This window comes from Bufo gargarizans, chromosome 4 (genome assembly GCF_014858855.1).
Source record: "Bufo gargarizans isolate SCDJY-AF-19 chromosome 4, ASM1485885v1, whole genome shotgun sequence".
Classification (NCBI taxonomy): domain Eukaryota; kingdom Metazoa; phylum Chordata; class Amphibia; order Anura; family Bufonidae; genus Bufo; species Bufo gargarizans.
The window spans coordinates 315,897,533-315,913,406 of NC_058083.1; the positions used below are offsets into that span (position 1 = coordinate 315,897,533).

A 15,874-nucleotide genomic window follows, 5' to 3' on the forward strand; every position below is an offset into this window, starting at 1 on the left:
CTTTTCCTCCTTCCCTTCACTCAGCCATAGCACCTGTCTCCAGCATCACACATAAAAGTCTGTGGAGAGGGGAGTAGAAATGAGGAGGCTGCTGCCTGGTAGAGATTTATTACTTCAGTAGTAGCACATTATCTTACTAGATATAGTACAGTCAAAAGTGCTAAGTGCAGCATAGCTAAGAAACTGCAGTTTGTGTGTCTGTCATTTAGCAGCCTCCTCTTCTCACCTCCTCTCTCCACAGACTTCAAAAATTAAAGCCAGAAAAGAGCAAAGCAGCCTTAAAAGAAAACTTTTTCTTTAATAAGATTTATTACAAAAGCTTATTATATTCATATGTCCTATTCGTTCAGGAAAAGCTGTTTTATAGTTTATGTTCAAGTTTATTAGCATAGTTCTGAGCTCTCACAATGCAATGCTCACAGATAACAGGAATACAGCAGAATTGAAAGTTTTCTGTCTGAACAGCCACCAAAACGTCACACAAATAATGAAAGCAGTTTACAAAACTAGTCAGCTTTCTATGTAGACTTAGGCATATTGGTAAATGTCAATCGAGAGTGAGTGTTATTATCCTTTAAGAGCCATACCTCATTTTTGCATGAACAGTAAGTGAATCCAACAAGTTCATTGGCAGCGGAGTAGTTGAACCAGATGCTGTACAATTTGTCCCTGGTAGTGGTATCTTTACATTTCCATTTCCATAAATAGTTTCCACAAGCACTCCCATGGGTAACGTGAAATACTCAGAATTGGTGGAATAGGCATTGCACAGTAAGGCTATTTTGTAGTCGTTCATATGCAAGCTCTTATTCCGTAAACTCTGCTGCAAAAACCTAAAAAAGAAGGCACAATCCAGTTACAAATAAAATGCTACCTGAATCTATAAAAAAAAAATTACTAAATTAGGTAAGGACATTTAATATGGATTTTTCCGTCTAGCAATGCAACACCAAACACACCAACAGTATAAAATTTACTAATAAGGGCTCATTCACACGACCGTATGAATAGTTCCACATCCGTTGTTCCGTCCCGCAAATTGCAGAAGGCACATAGACGGCATACTTGTTTTGCGGATACCCAAATTGCGGGTCTCAAAATACGGCGCGGTCATGTGAATGTGCCCTAACTGTAGTAAACTGATACTGAGCAAAGAGCATATTCAAATTAGACAGGCTAATAGGGTACAAATAGGCTTGGGTTAGCAAGGGATGGAGCTACTTACAAAAAATGTATTTCTATTTAAGTCCTTCTTTAAAAACAGTCAAACTATAAGGGTCAGTTCACACAGTTTTGGCGCTGATTTTGGGGTGCTTCTACCTCAAAATCAGCCTTTCATTAATTTCAATGGGAAGCAGCTTTTTCATTTTTTTTTTTTTTTTACACACATCTAAAAAAAAAAAAAAAATGTATATCCTATCTTGGGGCAGAATCAGCGCTGAATCTCCCATTGAAATGCAATTAATGTGGAGGTCATTACATATATGGTGGTGAAGAACCGAGATAACATTCAATATTCAGTTAATATATATCAATAGTGGGTTTTTTTACATACTCATGATGTAATTTTAGTGAGTGAGGAATAGGAATCTGTAGCTTGGAGTTGTCATTTTGAGCTTTTCTGTTAAGGTGGATCCAAATACAAGTCATTGCAAAGGAATGTGTGGACTGAGGCTTGGTGATATCTGGCACAGGGATACACTAAAACAAAAAACAAAAAAAAAAATTGGGGAAAAACATTACTAAAAACATTTAAATTGGGTAATTATAGTAAATCAAGTAGACAAATTCTAAAATCTTTAGCTAGGTTATAATAAAAATATCTACTTCTATTGACAAAGAAACATGAAAACAATATTTCATCTTGTCATTTAACCAAATACTCGCCTCCTTTTCAGGGTACAAGAGGTCAAAGAGCTTCATAACTGGTAAAAAGTCAGCCAGAGCATTCTTCTGTATGCTTCCAGAGATGAACTGAAGAAGAACCCACATGAGATGGTCTCTGCCTTTAATGAGACCTCGACCTGCAAGCTGTAACAAATGTGTGTCACTGATAAAAACACTGTAGTAAATTATCAGCTTTTTCTTAAAGTACATGAGCAACATTACCTAAAAGGCACTTGCACACAATGCGCATTATGTACGGATTTTCGTGAATACAGTACTAGCTGAGTAAATGACCTTTTCAAAATCTCATGTACACGGTTACGTAAATTTTCCGCAACATGTCAACTGTTTATGTTGTTATGTTTATGCAGATTTCACCTTCTGCAATAGAAAGGGTGAGAGCTGCGGCAAATCAGCCTCAAAGTCCGCAAGTTACATATATGGATATTGATGCACAAAAATCCACAAGAAGATCTGCATAAACTATGTATGAGTTTTCAGTACTTCATGGCAGGTCATCGATATCAGATGGGTGGGGTTCCAACACCCCCACCGAATAACTGTTTTGGGTAGTCGCTGGCACTGAAAACTGTTGGATAGGTCATCAATATCAGATCGGCAGGTGTCCGATCAGCTGTATGAAGGGAAGGCGCGCACAGTGCACACGTGGCTGCTGCTATGTCTATTGTAGAGCAGGAAGAGAGACGGGAAACGGCACCCACACAGTGTGCGTGCCTTCCCTTCATACATCTGACCACCGCCGATCTGATACGGATGACCCATCCCAAGGAAAGGTCATCAATATTAAGAGCCCAGAGAACCCCTTTAAAATGACACTGTGCATAGCTCCCATCAATGAATCTTCAAAGACACTAGCTATGTCAGATATGCAATTCAATACCTTTTGGTGAAGAGACAAGACCATATGTGGAAAACTTGCAAACTGAAAGAGCACAAAGAAAATCAGCTGGCTTGAAAGATGCTGCCACAACAACTGGCTCGTCCCACCATCGTCAAACTTCTCTTCCGTCTCGGATCGCTCCATGGCATAGACCACCAGATCAACCAGCTGGTCCTCCAGCACAGGACATCTCTGCTTGTGCTGAAAAGTAGAAATCAGTATTCCAAAAGTCCCACACTCCAAACCGATGTATCAGCACACAATAAAGGTGGCCAAACCAGGCCAAGAAGCATGAAATGGATTACATCTCAAGAATGCTCATGAAAGCTGAATGAAAGTGACTGAACTATACGTCTGTACTTCCCATTTTTAAGTTTAAATCAGAAACCATAAAAGCCGTGACCACCACAATTAACCATCAAAGCAGACTATCCCAGTGTAAGCTAAATGAACTTTAGCTCACAATTTATTTCAATTGCTTTCAGCACTGTAGATGAATGATAAGTAAGGCTGCAGTGAATATTCTTCACATTGTCACCAGGGTGCTCCTGTCACCGTCACTCAGCTTTCATGTAGTCTGTGAAAAGAAGCAGAAGACTAAACAAAGAATTGCAGTGTCCCTTTCTGCAGGCAAAACCAGACGTATATATTTTGTAGAAAAATATATACAGAGGGTACATAGAGCAATGAACGGCTATGACATATTGTTAGTCAAGAATTGGCAACTTCTGTAAAAGTATAGGTGGACATGACATTGCATTTTTTGCCATAAAAAAGGGAGAAGGAAAATGGCTGCCAAGTTAAGATATGTACGTACAATTAACATTGCCCTTACATGCTCTTTGCCAGCAGAGAAACACAAAAGATGCAAGACTAAGGACGACTTGGCAAGACATGCCGTGACAAAGAGTAACATGTAGTCTCGGGGCCAGCGAAACTCAATCAGAGGACAGGCTGACATTTGTAAATGGGAGATCCACATGTAAAGCAGCAATACGCAGTCTGTGGCTCTGAAGCCAATGGCAGTTCATTATCTACAAGCTTTCCCAACAATAACGTCATACCTGCTTACGGACTGTCATGGCTTCAGCTTCCTTAGTATGCACCAATAGCTTAGTACTAATGTAGATGATAAAGTCTCTCCTTCAACAGCAATTGAGGAGACAAAGCCGCAATACTCAGAACAGCCGCTAAAAGCGGAGCGTTCAGACATATGTAAACGATCAAGAGCGTCCAGAGCACTGCGGCCCCTACAAACAGCTGATCTGTGGGGGTGCCAAGACTATGACACGTTACATACATTTCCATAGCTTTTCAGCATAATTCTCCATGATCAAAGCAGATAATAGGCAGCCCATTGATCTTACCAAACCATCACCATTTATACCACATCAAAATCTTATCGATGTGAAAGCAAATATAAATAGGCTGAAATTGACTCAAAGCAGTCTAGGGTAACCTCTATTGCTGGGTATCCTCCAATAATTAGGATATCCCATACCAGCGAAAATCTGACTACTCTATGATGATCAGACAGTCGGTTATGGTCCTCCCAGGTTCAAAAAACACACTACACAGTGACAAATACAATAGCAACTATGCAGATCGGAGGTAAGCAACCTCCGAAACTCCAGCTGTTGTGAAATTACAACTCCCAGCATGCTGTATGAACTTCTACGGTAGTTCCGAGTACAGACAAGCAAGCGTGCATCGTGGAATTATAGTTTCACAACGGCTGGAGTGCACCAAGTTGCTGACCACTGATGTAGTTAAAGGGGTTATCCAGGAATTGATAATGACCTATTCTTAGATGGGTCATCATTATCACATCGGCGGGAGTGCGAATACTGGCAGACCCACCGTTCAGCTGTTTCAGGGAGCCACCGCTCTCACCAGGGCTCTGGTGCGCGCATCTGGCTCCTGGAAGCTTTCCGCGAACAGCACTGTACATTGAATGGATGCTGTGCTTAGTATTGCAGCTCAGCCTCATTGACTTGAATGGGAATGAGCTGCAACTAGGCCATGTGACTGATGTATGGTGATGTTACATGACCTAGGAAAAGGCAGCGGGGCTCACGGAGCACTGGCCTCTTCTAACATCTGATCGGTGGCGATCCAACACCAGAGGATAGGTCATCAATATAAATTCCCAGATAACTCCTTTAATACCTTTGATTATGAATGGATATAGAGGAATGCAAAAGCATACCTTAGGAAGGAAATGGGTTATATCTGACCCTTCCAGTCTATGTTAAACACAACATGCTGAACCTATTAAACCAGGCGTACAGACTGGAAGGATCAATCATGCTGAGTTCAATGCTACTTCCTTTCTTGAATTATATACCAAAAATCTCAAAACATCTCACTAAATATTTCTGCTGTTCTGTTCCTTTAGAGTAGCAGAAGTGATGGATACAGCACATAACTCGCCCAAACAGACCTGAACAGACTTCACCGACTACAATAGAGTCCGTTCACTTTCTGTTTGGACCCCTGTTTATTTACCGGACAACAGAGCCTCTAACGCAGATATGAACTCGCCTTTCATTTTTAATTAATATGCTAAGCCCAGGCTTTACCTCTACCACCGATTGACAGGACCAGGCATCTTTACTGCTCGCACATGGTGAATGTGCTGTTGATCTCATTCAGCTGCCCCCTGTCTGATATCTGAACTGTGATGTGCCAATTGTAATCTCACTGGCGAATGCACAAGATTTCAGGGTCAGGGATTGGAGCAGTGAGTGTCTGGCCCTCTCAATCAGTGCAAGAGGGAAAGTGGCAACCGGAGAGCGGAGAAGGTGAAGCGGTGCTCCGAGCACCTCATTAGCATATTAAGAAAAGTTTGGATTTCTCTGCAACAGAACATCTGATTGTAGAAAGGAAAGCAGAGTTGAACTGATCAAGATAAACCCAGCCATACAGTATGCTTGTGTACAGGGCACATAGTACAATGCTTGGTTATCTCCAGTAGAGAGTTGGAATGGGGTGGCAGTGAGCATGCTCAACAGCTGGTAGACATGGGACCCCTTTGTTTATGATTGGTAAAGGTCACAATGGTCGGGGACCCCTACCAATCAGACACATGATCTATCTTGTTATTTTGGGACAACCCCTTTTAAGCATACAGATGTAGTAGAGTTAACGCTCATGCATTATGATAGGCGTTACCTAAACTAAATGCGTTAAGCAAACACCTTCAATTGCTTTTCAATGGCTTTTGTTTCAAGATAACACGATGAGTCAAGAAATTTGAGTTGAGTTAATAGTTTGTGTGTTAACCCTGCTACATCTGTAGGTTCACTTTTATCAGTCAGATGCTTCCAATCATCTTCTTAGCAACAGACTAAACCATGCCTATGCGTATTGCTCTCAAGCCTCAGTACCTACAACCATACACTCTCAAAAATCTACTCAAAATTGCAGGCAAGAAGACACAGGTAAGCAGCCAAGTTTTGGCTGTCAGCTTCAGGTTTCTGCATCAGTCTCTGCTGAGATCAATTCAAGAGATGGAGATTGATATTCTCACTGAAAGCCCAGCTCCACTCAGTCTGCACTGGACGGCATTCAGACACCAAATGCATAAAGGCCTGGAAAGTCAGCCGATGCGTTGCCATGACGACCCCGACACTGGGTTGTATCTGACCCTGCTATACCAATGTCAGTTTTCATTTGCTAATGTGTTCCTGAGAAGATAACGAGATGGAATTGACAAAATATGCAAATGATGACCGAACAGTGTTTCACACTTAGCATTTACAATGCAGCCAAGTGCAAATGTTTTTTTCTAACCTATCGAAAACCAGTATACCTCAAATATTTTATGAATCTTAATAGTGGCTCCCATGTAAAAATGAGCTTGACATGCACAAACCTCATAACACTGCTCAACTGCCATTGAATTTGTGGCCAGCCGCAGTTTATGCTGGTAAAAACACCCTAAGCGTTTAAAAACAGTACACCAACCCATGGTAGTAAAGCAGAAAGTTGAAAAGCAACATGTTAATTTTAGAGCAGTTTGTTAAATTCTGAACAGAAGAAAATTAGAGACTGCTTGTGACCCCTTGGACGACAAGACTTAAGAAAAACTATCATCCGAGACAAACACAGAAAAATGCACAACACAACAAAATCAATGTTATCTAGCATGCAAAAAAACAAAAAAAAAAAAAAAAAAAACTAGTGTACAGGGCTTGAAATTAACTAGTCCTGCGCATCCAGGAGGAGTACTATTTGTGTACAACATGGAAACGGTTGTACTTGAGAAGGTATTTCTAAAAGTATTGCTTTTATTAGAAAACCTGAACGTAAAGAGAATTGTCAAACAAGTGTCTCCAGTAATAACCAAATGTCTCAGTAACTCCAAATGTACATTCCATTCTAGAATATACTATGGAAAATGTTGATGGGCATGATCTGTTTGCAGACAGACTAATGGTAAATTGGAGTACAGCAAGGGTTCTAGTAAGGCACTAGTAACTTAGGGAGACTGACACGTAAGCAATACTGTGATGGACGAGTAACTACTGAAGTCGCCTTACTGCGAATACTACTGACTGAAATGAGAGAGAAATGGAAATATATATAGCATACACAAGAACAAAGTGACAAATGTAAGCTGGCCCGAGAACAGTAAATCACTCATTAAATGGATGATAAATATGCATGAAACTGAAAAAGGATATACAGCAAACCTTCTCTTCAAACTGCTATAATAAAATGGAGCACAGCAATTCTACAGTCATTGACAAAAAAAAGAATGCACCCGGAAAGAATTATGTCTCAGGTAGATCTGTAAATGATTACAGGTGTGGTCTGATTAGAACCTTGGTAATCTCCCATAAGAAGGCTCTCAGGGGCTAATTTTGGAAGGTGTACCTCTTGGCGAGAGATCACTGGCTGCTAGACATGCCTCTATGAGGCACAGACATTTTTCTCAGTTGGCAAGACTTTGAGAAGGAGCGCATCAATGGACTAAGGGAAGCAGGATGGTCATTTCTAGGAAAACTGTTCTGACATAGCTATTAGGAGGTGTTGGGAGCAGTGAATACGTGAGGGCATGCACAAACCGAAAAGACTCCAGATGACCCAGACAGACTACCAGTAGAAAGGACTGTTTGATCCTACAGTTTGTCCACCATCCAGACACTAGTGACACCTTCATTAAACATTCCTATCTCAGCCTGGATCATATCCAGGTGCTTGGCAGAAGGAAATGTGGTGTCAGGGCACCCATGTGTCCTTCTATTGACAGCCAGCCACCATCGCCTTTGTTTTCAGTGGTGTTGTGAACGAGAAACCTGTACTGCCATGGACTTGAACCACAATGTATTTAGTGATGAATCCAAGTTCTGTTTGAGCTCTGACGATGGTTGGGTTTATCTATAGAGTCCGCATGGTTAGGCTTCAGTGGAGAAACACACTGCTCCAACTGCCGATGTGATGCTCAGAGGAGCCATCGTAAACGACAGTAGATCTCCCATAGTAGTGATACGAGGGACACAAACAGCTCAGCGATATGAGCAGGTCATCCTGCGGCCACGTGTTGCCTCTCATGACAGGCTTCCATTGGGAATTTTTCTGTAGAATAACGCTCCCCCACACACAGCAAGGATTTTCCAAGAATGTCTCCTTCAGATTGGAACACTTTCTTTGCATGCCCACTTGCCAGATTTATCGCCAATTGAGCATTTATTGAACCAGCTGGGATATTCAGCTTCCACAAACTACAAGTGTGCAGGATCTACATGATCCAGCGGCAACATGTAGGCAAACATGATGCAGAATACCATTTGGAACCTGTCTCCATGCCCAACTGTATCTCATATTATATCCAGAAAAGAGGTGGCCCAACAGGGTACTAGAGCCTCCTTTCAACTGATTTATTCTTTCACTCTAATCCTGTAAATATATTTAAACATTACATTCTCACATAGAATGTTTCATTCAATTTTTTGTCAATGGGTGTATTTCTACTATATGTGGCACCGTGGTGTGCAGCTGGTACACACTGTGGAAGTGTGGCTACAGACACCTTCGGGGCATTTTATTATTGTATTGTGCTTATTTTAGGCTAAAAAGTATTTTTCCAATCAGCCTTTTATTAAAAAGTTTCAACTGTTTGTCTTCTACAGCCTTCAGCGTCACTGACCTTCACCAAAATCCATCAGAAAACAGCTCTGATGGCTCCAACTACAGAACTCATCTCTACTTTCCTGACCACTAATGAACATTCATTTAAAGAGGACCTGTCACCAATTCTGAATGTATATTTTTCCTAAATAGCAGTATTCCACCTGAAATTCTGGAGCATCTTTTCTTATACTTTTGTTGCCATTCCTGATAGAAGTTTATGAATAAAGGTTCAACAGGATGTTACTACATGGGGATATGTCCCTGTCCAAACAGTGCTTCCAGTGGCAGACTGTGTAGGGATACACCCCAAACTGTTAATACCTAGTAGCACTTTTATTCATAAACTTCTAGAAGGAATAATGGCACTACACACAGTTATAAGAAAAGATGCTGTAGAATTGTTATTACATGGTCAATAAAAATAGGCCACTAAATCAGACACGTCAGGAGAAGTGACAGATTCACTTTAAAGGGGAACGGTCACCACAAAAATACAATCTACAGGCAGCAAGTTATAGAGCAGTAGGAGCTGAGCAGATTGATTTGAGTTTTGTGGGGAGAAAAATTCTGGAAAACGTGTAATTTATACATTTAAATCTCTCCTCTTTCTGATTTAATTGCTCGGGGGGGGGGGGGGGGGGGCTTTCATCAGTGAATGACAGCTATGTATACACACTTACACAGAGAAAGCCATCGCTGATAACACCTCCCCCATGAATAATTAAGTCAGAAAGAGGAGAGATTTAAAGGTAACCTGTCTAGGCGAACATGGTGTCTGAGCTAAAGGCAGCATGTTATAGAGTAGGAGCTGAGCAAATTGATATATCTTTTTTTTATGAGAATAACTTTTTATCAGAATAACTTAATTTATACATTTTAATTCCTTCTCTTTCTGGGCTTTGAAGTCAAGGAGGTGGTCCTATCAGTGACCACCGCCTGAAGGCATTTTTATCTGCACTTTATTCAGCACTCACGCTGACACAGGAGACACTGCGACAGCTACCAGCGGCCACCGTTTACTGACCGAATTAAGGGCAGCAGAGGACACTGAATCTGGATAAAAACAACATCTCATGCTGTTCACAAGTTGACTTATTATCTGCTGAGACATGGCATCCCACTCTTCTTGAAGGGCGGCCTTCAGGTTATTGAGGTTCTGGGGTACAGAGTCACAAGCCTGTAGATGGCAAATCAGCTGATCCCATAGGTTGTCAATGGGATTCAGATCTGGAGAAAGTGCAGGCCACACCATTTAAGTTACCCCAGTGTCCTAGCAGCCGTTCCCTAATGATAATGATGCAACCTTGATTAACTGGCACATTGTCGCCTAGGAAGATTAAATTAGTCCTGTGTTGTTCATGCAGAGGAACAATGACAATGACAGAATTAATGATGCTATTCAAGTAGTATAGGCTTGTCACTGTACCAGTCACAAAGTGTAGGGCAGTTCTGTATTGACTAGACACACCTGCCCACAATGGCCATTATTTCAGCTCAGCGTGAACTGACTTTCATCAGCACTGGTCCCTCGTCCAGCATAGATGCTCCCTGGCCCATGCAAGACAATGACGCCTGTGGTCAAGTACCCTTGCAGGCGGTCTAGCATGCAGACCACACTGATGTAAATGGTTTTGAATGGTCTGACGTGACACTTGGGTGCCTCTCACCTCCCTTAAATGTGCCTGAAGTTGTGTGGCATTTACCCTGCGGTTCCGCAGGGCATTGTTCACAATGAAGCGGTCATCAGTGTGGGATGTGTCCCAAGGACGCCCACTGCTATGCATTTCTCTGACCTTTCAGTCGCACTGCATCTCTTTTGCAACCTGCTGATGACACTCTGTGATACTAAGCTCAGTGGCCACTTCTGTCTGAGAACATCGTGCTTGAAGCCTCGCAATGGCGAGGTACTGATCAATTATTAGATCTCATGATGTCAAAATGTGAACAGCATGACGAGGAGGAATGTTTAAATACCAATTCTAATTAAACCTGGTAATTTATTGGGCGATTCATAGATCAAACACTGGTTGTGAATTTTGCTGTTAAAGGGGATGTCGGAGTTATTTTTTTGTTCTTTGTATGTTTCTAACTACGCAAATGTAAGGACTTTACAACTGACTTACTTTATCTCCAGTTTCTGCTTTTTAGATTTCACTGAGGGTCACATGACCTGTGATGTCAGCTTCTCTCCGTACTTTGATCATATTTCGTGCAGAAGCCTGAGAGTAGATATGTGTCTGTACACCAAACGTCTCTGTGCTGGCCACGCCTCCTGCACTGCCGGCTGCTGCTTATTGCCCGCTGCTTGGATTCTTAAGGAAAAACATTAACCCCTTCAGCTGCACAGACTCAGGGCTGAAGGCTTCACTGAGTAGCTGCAGGCAGTGGAGAAGACAAATGCTGGGCACAGAAGCTGACAGAGGAGTTCTGCAGAGCATTGCACAAGAACAGGTAGGGGGGAAGATCCTGTGTGTATCAGCAGTGTCATTGTACCGCTGGGAGTTGTAGTCCTACACATACAACATGCTTCTGAGTCTTCCAGCAGGCAGACATGTCACTCAGGGCAGCACTTGTATTCACTCCCTTTGCAGAGCAGGGGGAGGGGCAGAGATTGTTGTTATTGCAGGTAAACAAAGGGCCAGAAGAGAACCAGGGAAATGAGGAAATATATATTTTTTTTGTTGCCTAAAACTTGCTTAGCTTCGTTATATATTGCTGCCCATCAGATTTACAGTGCTAAATATATTTTTTCATAACTCTGACAACCCCTTTAAGCTCTTTGTTAGAGAACAGCAAGTTGTGCAAAAAGTACTGAAATTGTTGGACATGTGCATTCAGAAGTTTAGAGGTGGTCATATTAAGTTCTCCTGTAAAGGTTAGAGTGCATTTTAGGTTCATCCTGAAATTTCACCCACAAGCCAAATATCCCTAACTTGTAGTGTAGTGTATGCCAGGAAAGAGTGAAGGTTTGTGGCAGCAGGAAAGTTATTCCATTCCCCAACTCACTGTGTGCAATCAAACACTGTGAAAAATAAAAAATCAACTAAGGTTGAGAATAAAAAAAAAGTAAGGTGAAAAATAAAAATTTATGGTAGGAAGGCATGCAATGACAGCATGATGGGAGTAAGTTTTAGTTATTAAGCATAACTAACAATCCAGATAACACTTGACACATGCACAAGCGCACATCGGAATATGAATATATATTTATACAAAAAAAAAAGTTTGGAAACCCTGTCCCTGACTTTTTCAATGCATTCACTCATATTGAATTGCAACAACTCACCACATCATAACCATGAAGAGAAGGTACAATTGCAAGTTTCTGGACTGCAGAAGCACTAGAACGATGATCTAAGTGTATGCATGAAATTGGTATGTCGCAGCTATGCCAATTTCAAGCCCTGACCTTGTATGTATGTTTTCTAAATGGGATCAGCGGCTACGAAGCAGCCAGCAGTACTGTTAGTCACAATACAAGAAGAAGGTTGTGAACATACCTGAGCAATGTTCAAGGTCTAGAGCATTGGAGGATGGGCAGGACAAGACAGAACAAAAATGAAGGAAGAAAAAAAGAAAAGACAAAACAGTGACTATGAGGCCTGCCTCAAGAGGCCCCGAGTCAGAAGATACCCACCAATGCATCTGCAAAGGGGAGCAACATTTCACTCGGTCTTACAGGGCGATGAGATGTTAAAAGCACTTTGAGAGACAATTTGCTGAGTATTACATGGTGTAGTAAGGGCTGGCAAAGGGCACTCTTGAGACAGGCCTTATAGGAAGGGGAAAGCAATGCAAAACAAAAAGTCATTTTCAAATATCTACTGCACTATGAAACCCCCAGGCAGGAAGTACCAAAAGGAGAAGGAGTTGTTCAAAAGAACCCCCAAGATACTAAAAGAAATATAAAAGGAAGGGACTACTATCACAACTGTTTTGTTCATTCTGCTACAGCAAAGAAAAATGTAAGGGATAGAGCAATACTGAGGGGGCAATACTCAATACCTGCTTGTTCAGACCTAACATGTTGCACACCATATCCCGGGAGTAAGGCTGCTCCAGGACATATCTCAACAGAGCGGTCTGTGGCTCAAATAAGTCCTGCAAGAAAAGACAGAATACAGATAGGAGAATACACAATACACCTTCTCTGCATCGTGGCCATCTTTTGATGTAAATGCCCATCGTGCAATTTTTAGGACATGCAGCCCAAGTTGCAGTCTTTACATGGTATACTGTAAAAGGGTTTTCCATTAAAGCAACACTTTATTAAATCAGTTCTAGAAACATTGTCTTAGAACTGCCTCTTTAAAAAAAAAAAATTATATCAAAACCGCCTCTGTCTAGAGCTGCCTGCATTCACACCTTAGGGGGTCACTTACTAAAGACAGGCGAGTCAGATCAGAAGATCTGACCAATCTATTATGAGGTGAAAAGCTCTTAATAAATGTGTTGGTGGAAATGGATATCTGCTGTATTGAGCAGGCTGCAGATTTCCTGCCCATGACCAACAGGGCTCTCCTTAGGGCTGTCAGGCGAAGGCTTTAGCCCAGTGACATCACCGCCACTGATGGGCGGTATTTAGCGATAACGGCTAGGGCAGCGAAAAAGCCGGCCCATCAGAACCGGTGACGTCACCGAATACACTGCTGGGCGGAAGCCTCCGCCATGCACGTGTACTGCTGCTCCATTCATTCTTTATGGGAGCACCAAAGATAACCAAGCTCTGTTGACGGCTCACATAGGCAGTGAGCATGCAAGACATGCTGTTACATCTCATGATCAATAGGGAAAACTTGGCAAAACCCCTTTAAATATATAGAGGCTGTGGCAGCTGCACATCATAGAACAAAGGCCACTGGACCCTTGTTCTCTCAATGGGTAGCTTTTTTTCTACTTTTTGTCCTGCTGCCCTGTTAAAGAAGACCTTCATGCTATTTTATTAAGGGAAATATATACCAGTACTTGCTGATGCTGCCACCCTGCTTAATTTTTTTAAAATATGCCTCCTATGCCCTGCCGGCTTTCTCCTGCTCAGTATGCAAATACTGAGCATCGGAGCAATGAGGAGGAGACCGAGTCTTTTTCCGTGGGCGTCTCCTTCTCCCTGGCTGTAGCGCTGTCCAATCGCAGCGCAGAGCATCACAGCCAGGGAGAAAGAGACGCCCACGGAGAAAGATGAGTCTCCTCCTTATTGCTCCGCAAGTACAGGTATATATCTCCCTTAATAAAATCGCATGAAAGGTCCTCTTTAAACTTCCTCCTTGTCAATATCTATGTGTTCAATAGATCTAGGCTATTCTAAATGGCATGTTTGGATGATAATAAAGCAGATACTGGAGCAAGGGGTGTATGCCCACAAAGCCCGGTGAATTAGGCATTCAGTATTCTTGCAGTTAAGTGACAAATGCAAAACACAGTAGTCTAAAAAAAAAGGTAAAAAGCAACTGCAAATTTGTGAAAGAAAAAAAATTCAATACCAACTCACCTTGTCATAAGGCAAAAGTCCTTTTAGCGGAAATCGCAACGTTAAAGGGTCCAACTTCCAAGAGTTACAGATGGCGCCCGAATTATTCACCACAGGAAGAAGACTGCAGCGACCTTGGAACATTGTGTGTGATAAAGAAACACAAAAATTTTGTCCCCTAGTTTTCACAAAATGTACAAATCTCTTCATGCACCTGATATTCTAGAATTAACAATGGATATCACATGAAACGACAGGCTGTACTTCTCTACGATTCAAAGACACATTCAGAATGTAAAACCCCGGGTCAGCCATGTATCTCGACTCCTTCAAAGACAAGTATGTTTGGCTCATTTGGTAATTTTTCTTTTCCAAAAGGAGTGCGAGATAAGTGGTAACCAGGTGCATCTGAAGGCGTGGGATTGGGCATGTTAAAATTGAAGCTGCCCAATCTTGGTTTCTCTGACAGGAGACATTGTAGGACAGGTTGGCAGGGCAGATTCTGCAGATACCTACTGTGTATGGTCAGCTTTACACCTTTGCAGGTGTTTTTTTCCTTTAAACTTACCACAGATAGAGTTAATTCTTGCTGTGGGCCTAAAACTGTCAACAAAGTCTGACACCAAGTTCCCCAACAACTGAGGAAAAAAAGGCAAGAATTAGGTCTGGAAATATAATCAGTAAGGCTCTATACTAGAGATGAGCGAATCAATACTACAGAACTTCATAAATAATTTGTATTCTTATGAAGCCCAATTTTCTGTGATGCGCTTGGTGTGAATAGATGAGAGAGAGAGAGAGAGAGAGAGAGACAAGAAAAAGTATGTGAACCCTTTGGAATGATATGGATTTCTGCACAATTTGGTCATAAAATGTGATTTGATCTTCATCTAAGTCACAACAGTAGACAATCACTGTCTGCTTAAACTAATAACACACAAAGAATTAAATGTTACCATGTTTTTATTGAACATTCACAGTGCAGGTGGAAAAAGTATGTGAACCCTTGGATTTAATAACTGGTTGAACCTCCTTTGGCAGCAATAACTTCAACCAAACGTTTCCTGTAGTTGCAGATCAGACGTGCACAATGTTCAGGAGTAATTCTTGACCATTCCTCTTTACAGAACTGTTTCAGTTCAGCAATATTCTTGGTATGTCTGGTGTGAAAATCGCTTTCTTGAGGTCATGCCACAGCATCTTAATCGGGTTGAGGTCAGGACTCTGACTGGGCCACTCCAGAAGGTGCATTTTCTTCTGTTTAAGCCATTCTGTTGTTGATTTACTTCTATGCTTTGGGTCGTTGTCCTCTTGCAACACCCATCTTCTGTTGAGCTTCAGCTGGTGGACAGATGGCCTTAAGTTCTCCTGCAAAATATGTCTTTATAAACTTGGGAATTCATTTTTCCTTCGATGATAGCTATCCGTCCAGGCCCCGACGCAGCCAAGCAGCCCCAAACCACGATGCCCCCACCACCATA

At 41.8% G+C, this 15,874-nt stretch overlaps 1 protein-coding gene across 1 annotated transcript in view; it reads right to left on the reverse strand.

Moving 5' to 3' along the window:
- MED23 (mediator complex subunit 23) overlaps positions 1-15,874 on the reverse strand; it is a 100,844-nt gene that overhangs the window by 47,635 nt on the left and 37,335 nt on the right. Inside the window, 8 exon segments of the mRNA XM_044288675.1 lie at positions 588-833; positions 1,556-1,701; positions 1,888-2,031; positions 2,789-2,989; positions 12,427-12,444; positions 12,932-13,027; positions 14,415-14,527; positions 14,962-15,031. Coding sequence (XP_044144610.1) covers positions 588-833; positions 1,556-1,701; positions 1,888-2,031; positions 2,789-2,989; positions 12,427-12,444; positions 12,932-13,027; positions 14,415-14,527; positions 14,962-15,031 — 1,034 coding nt within the window.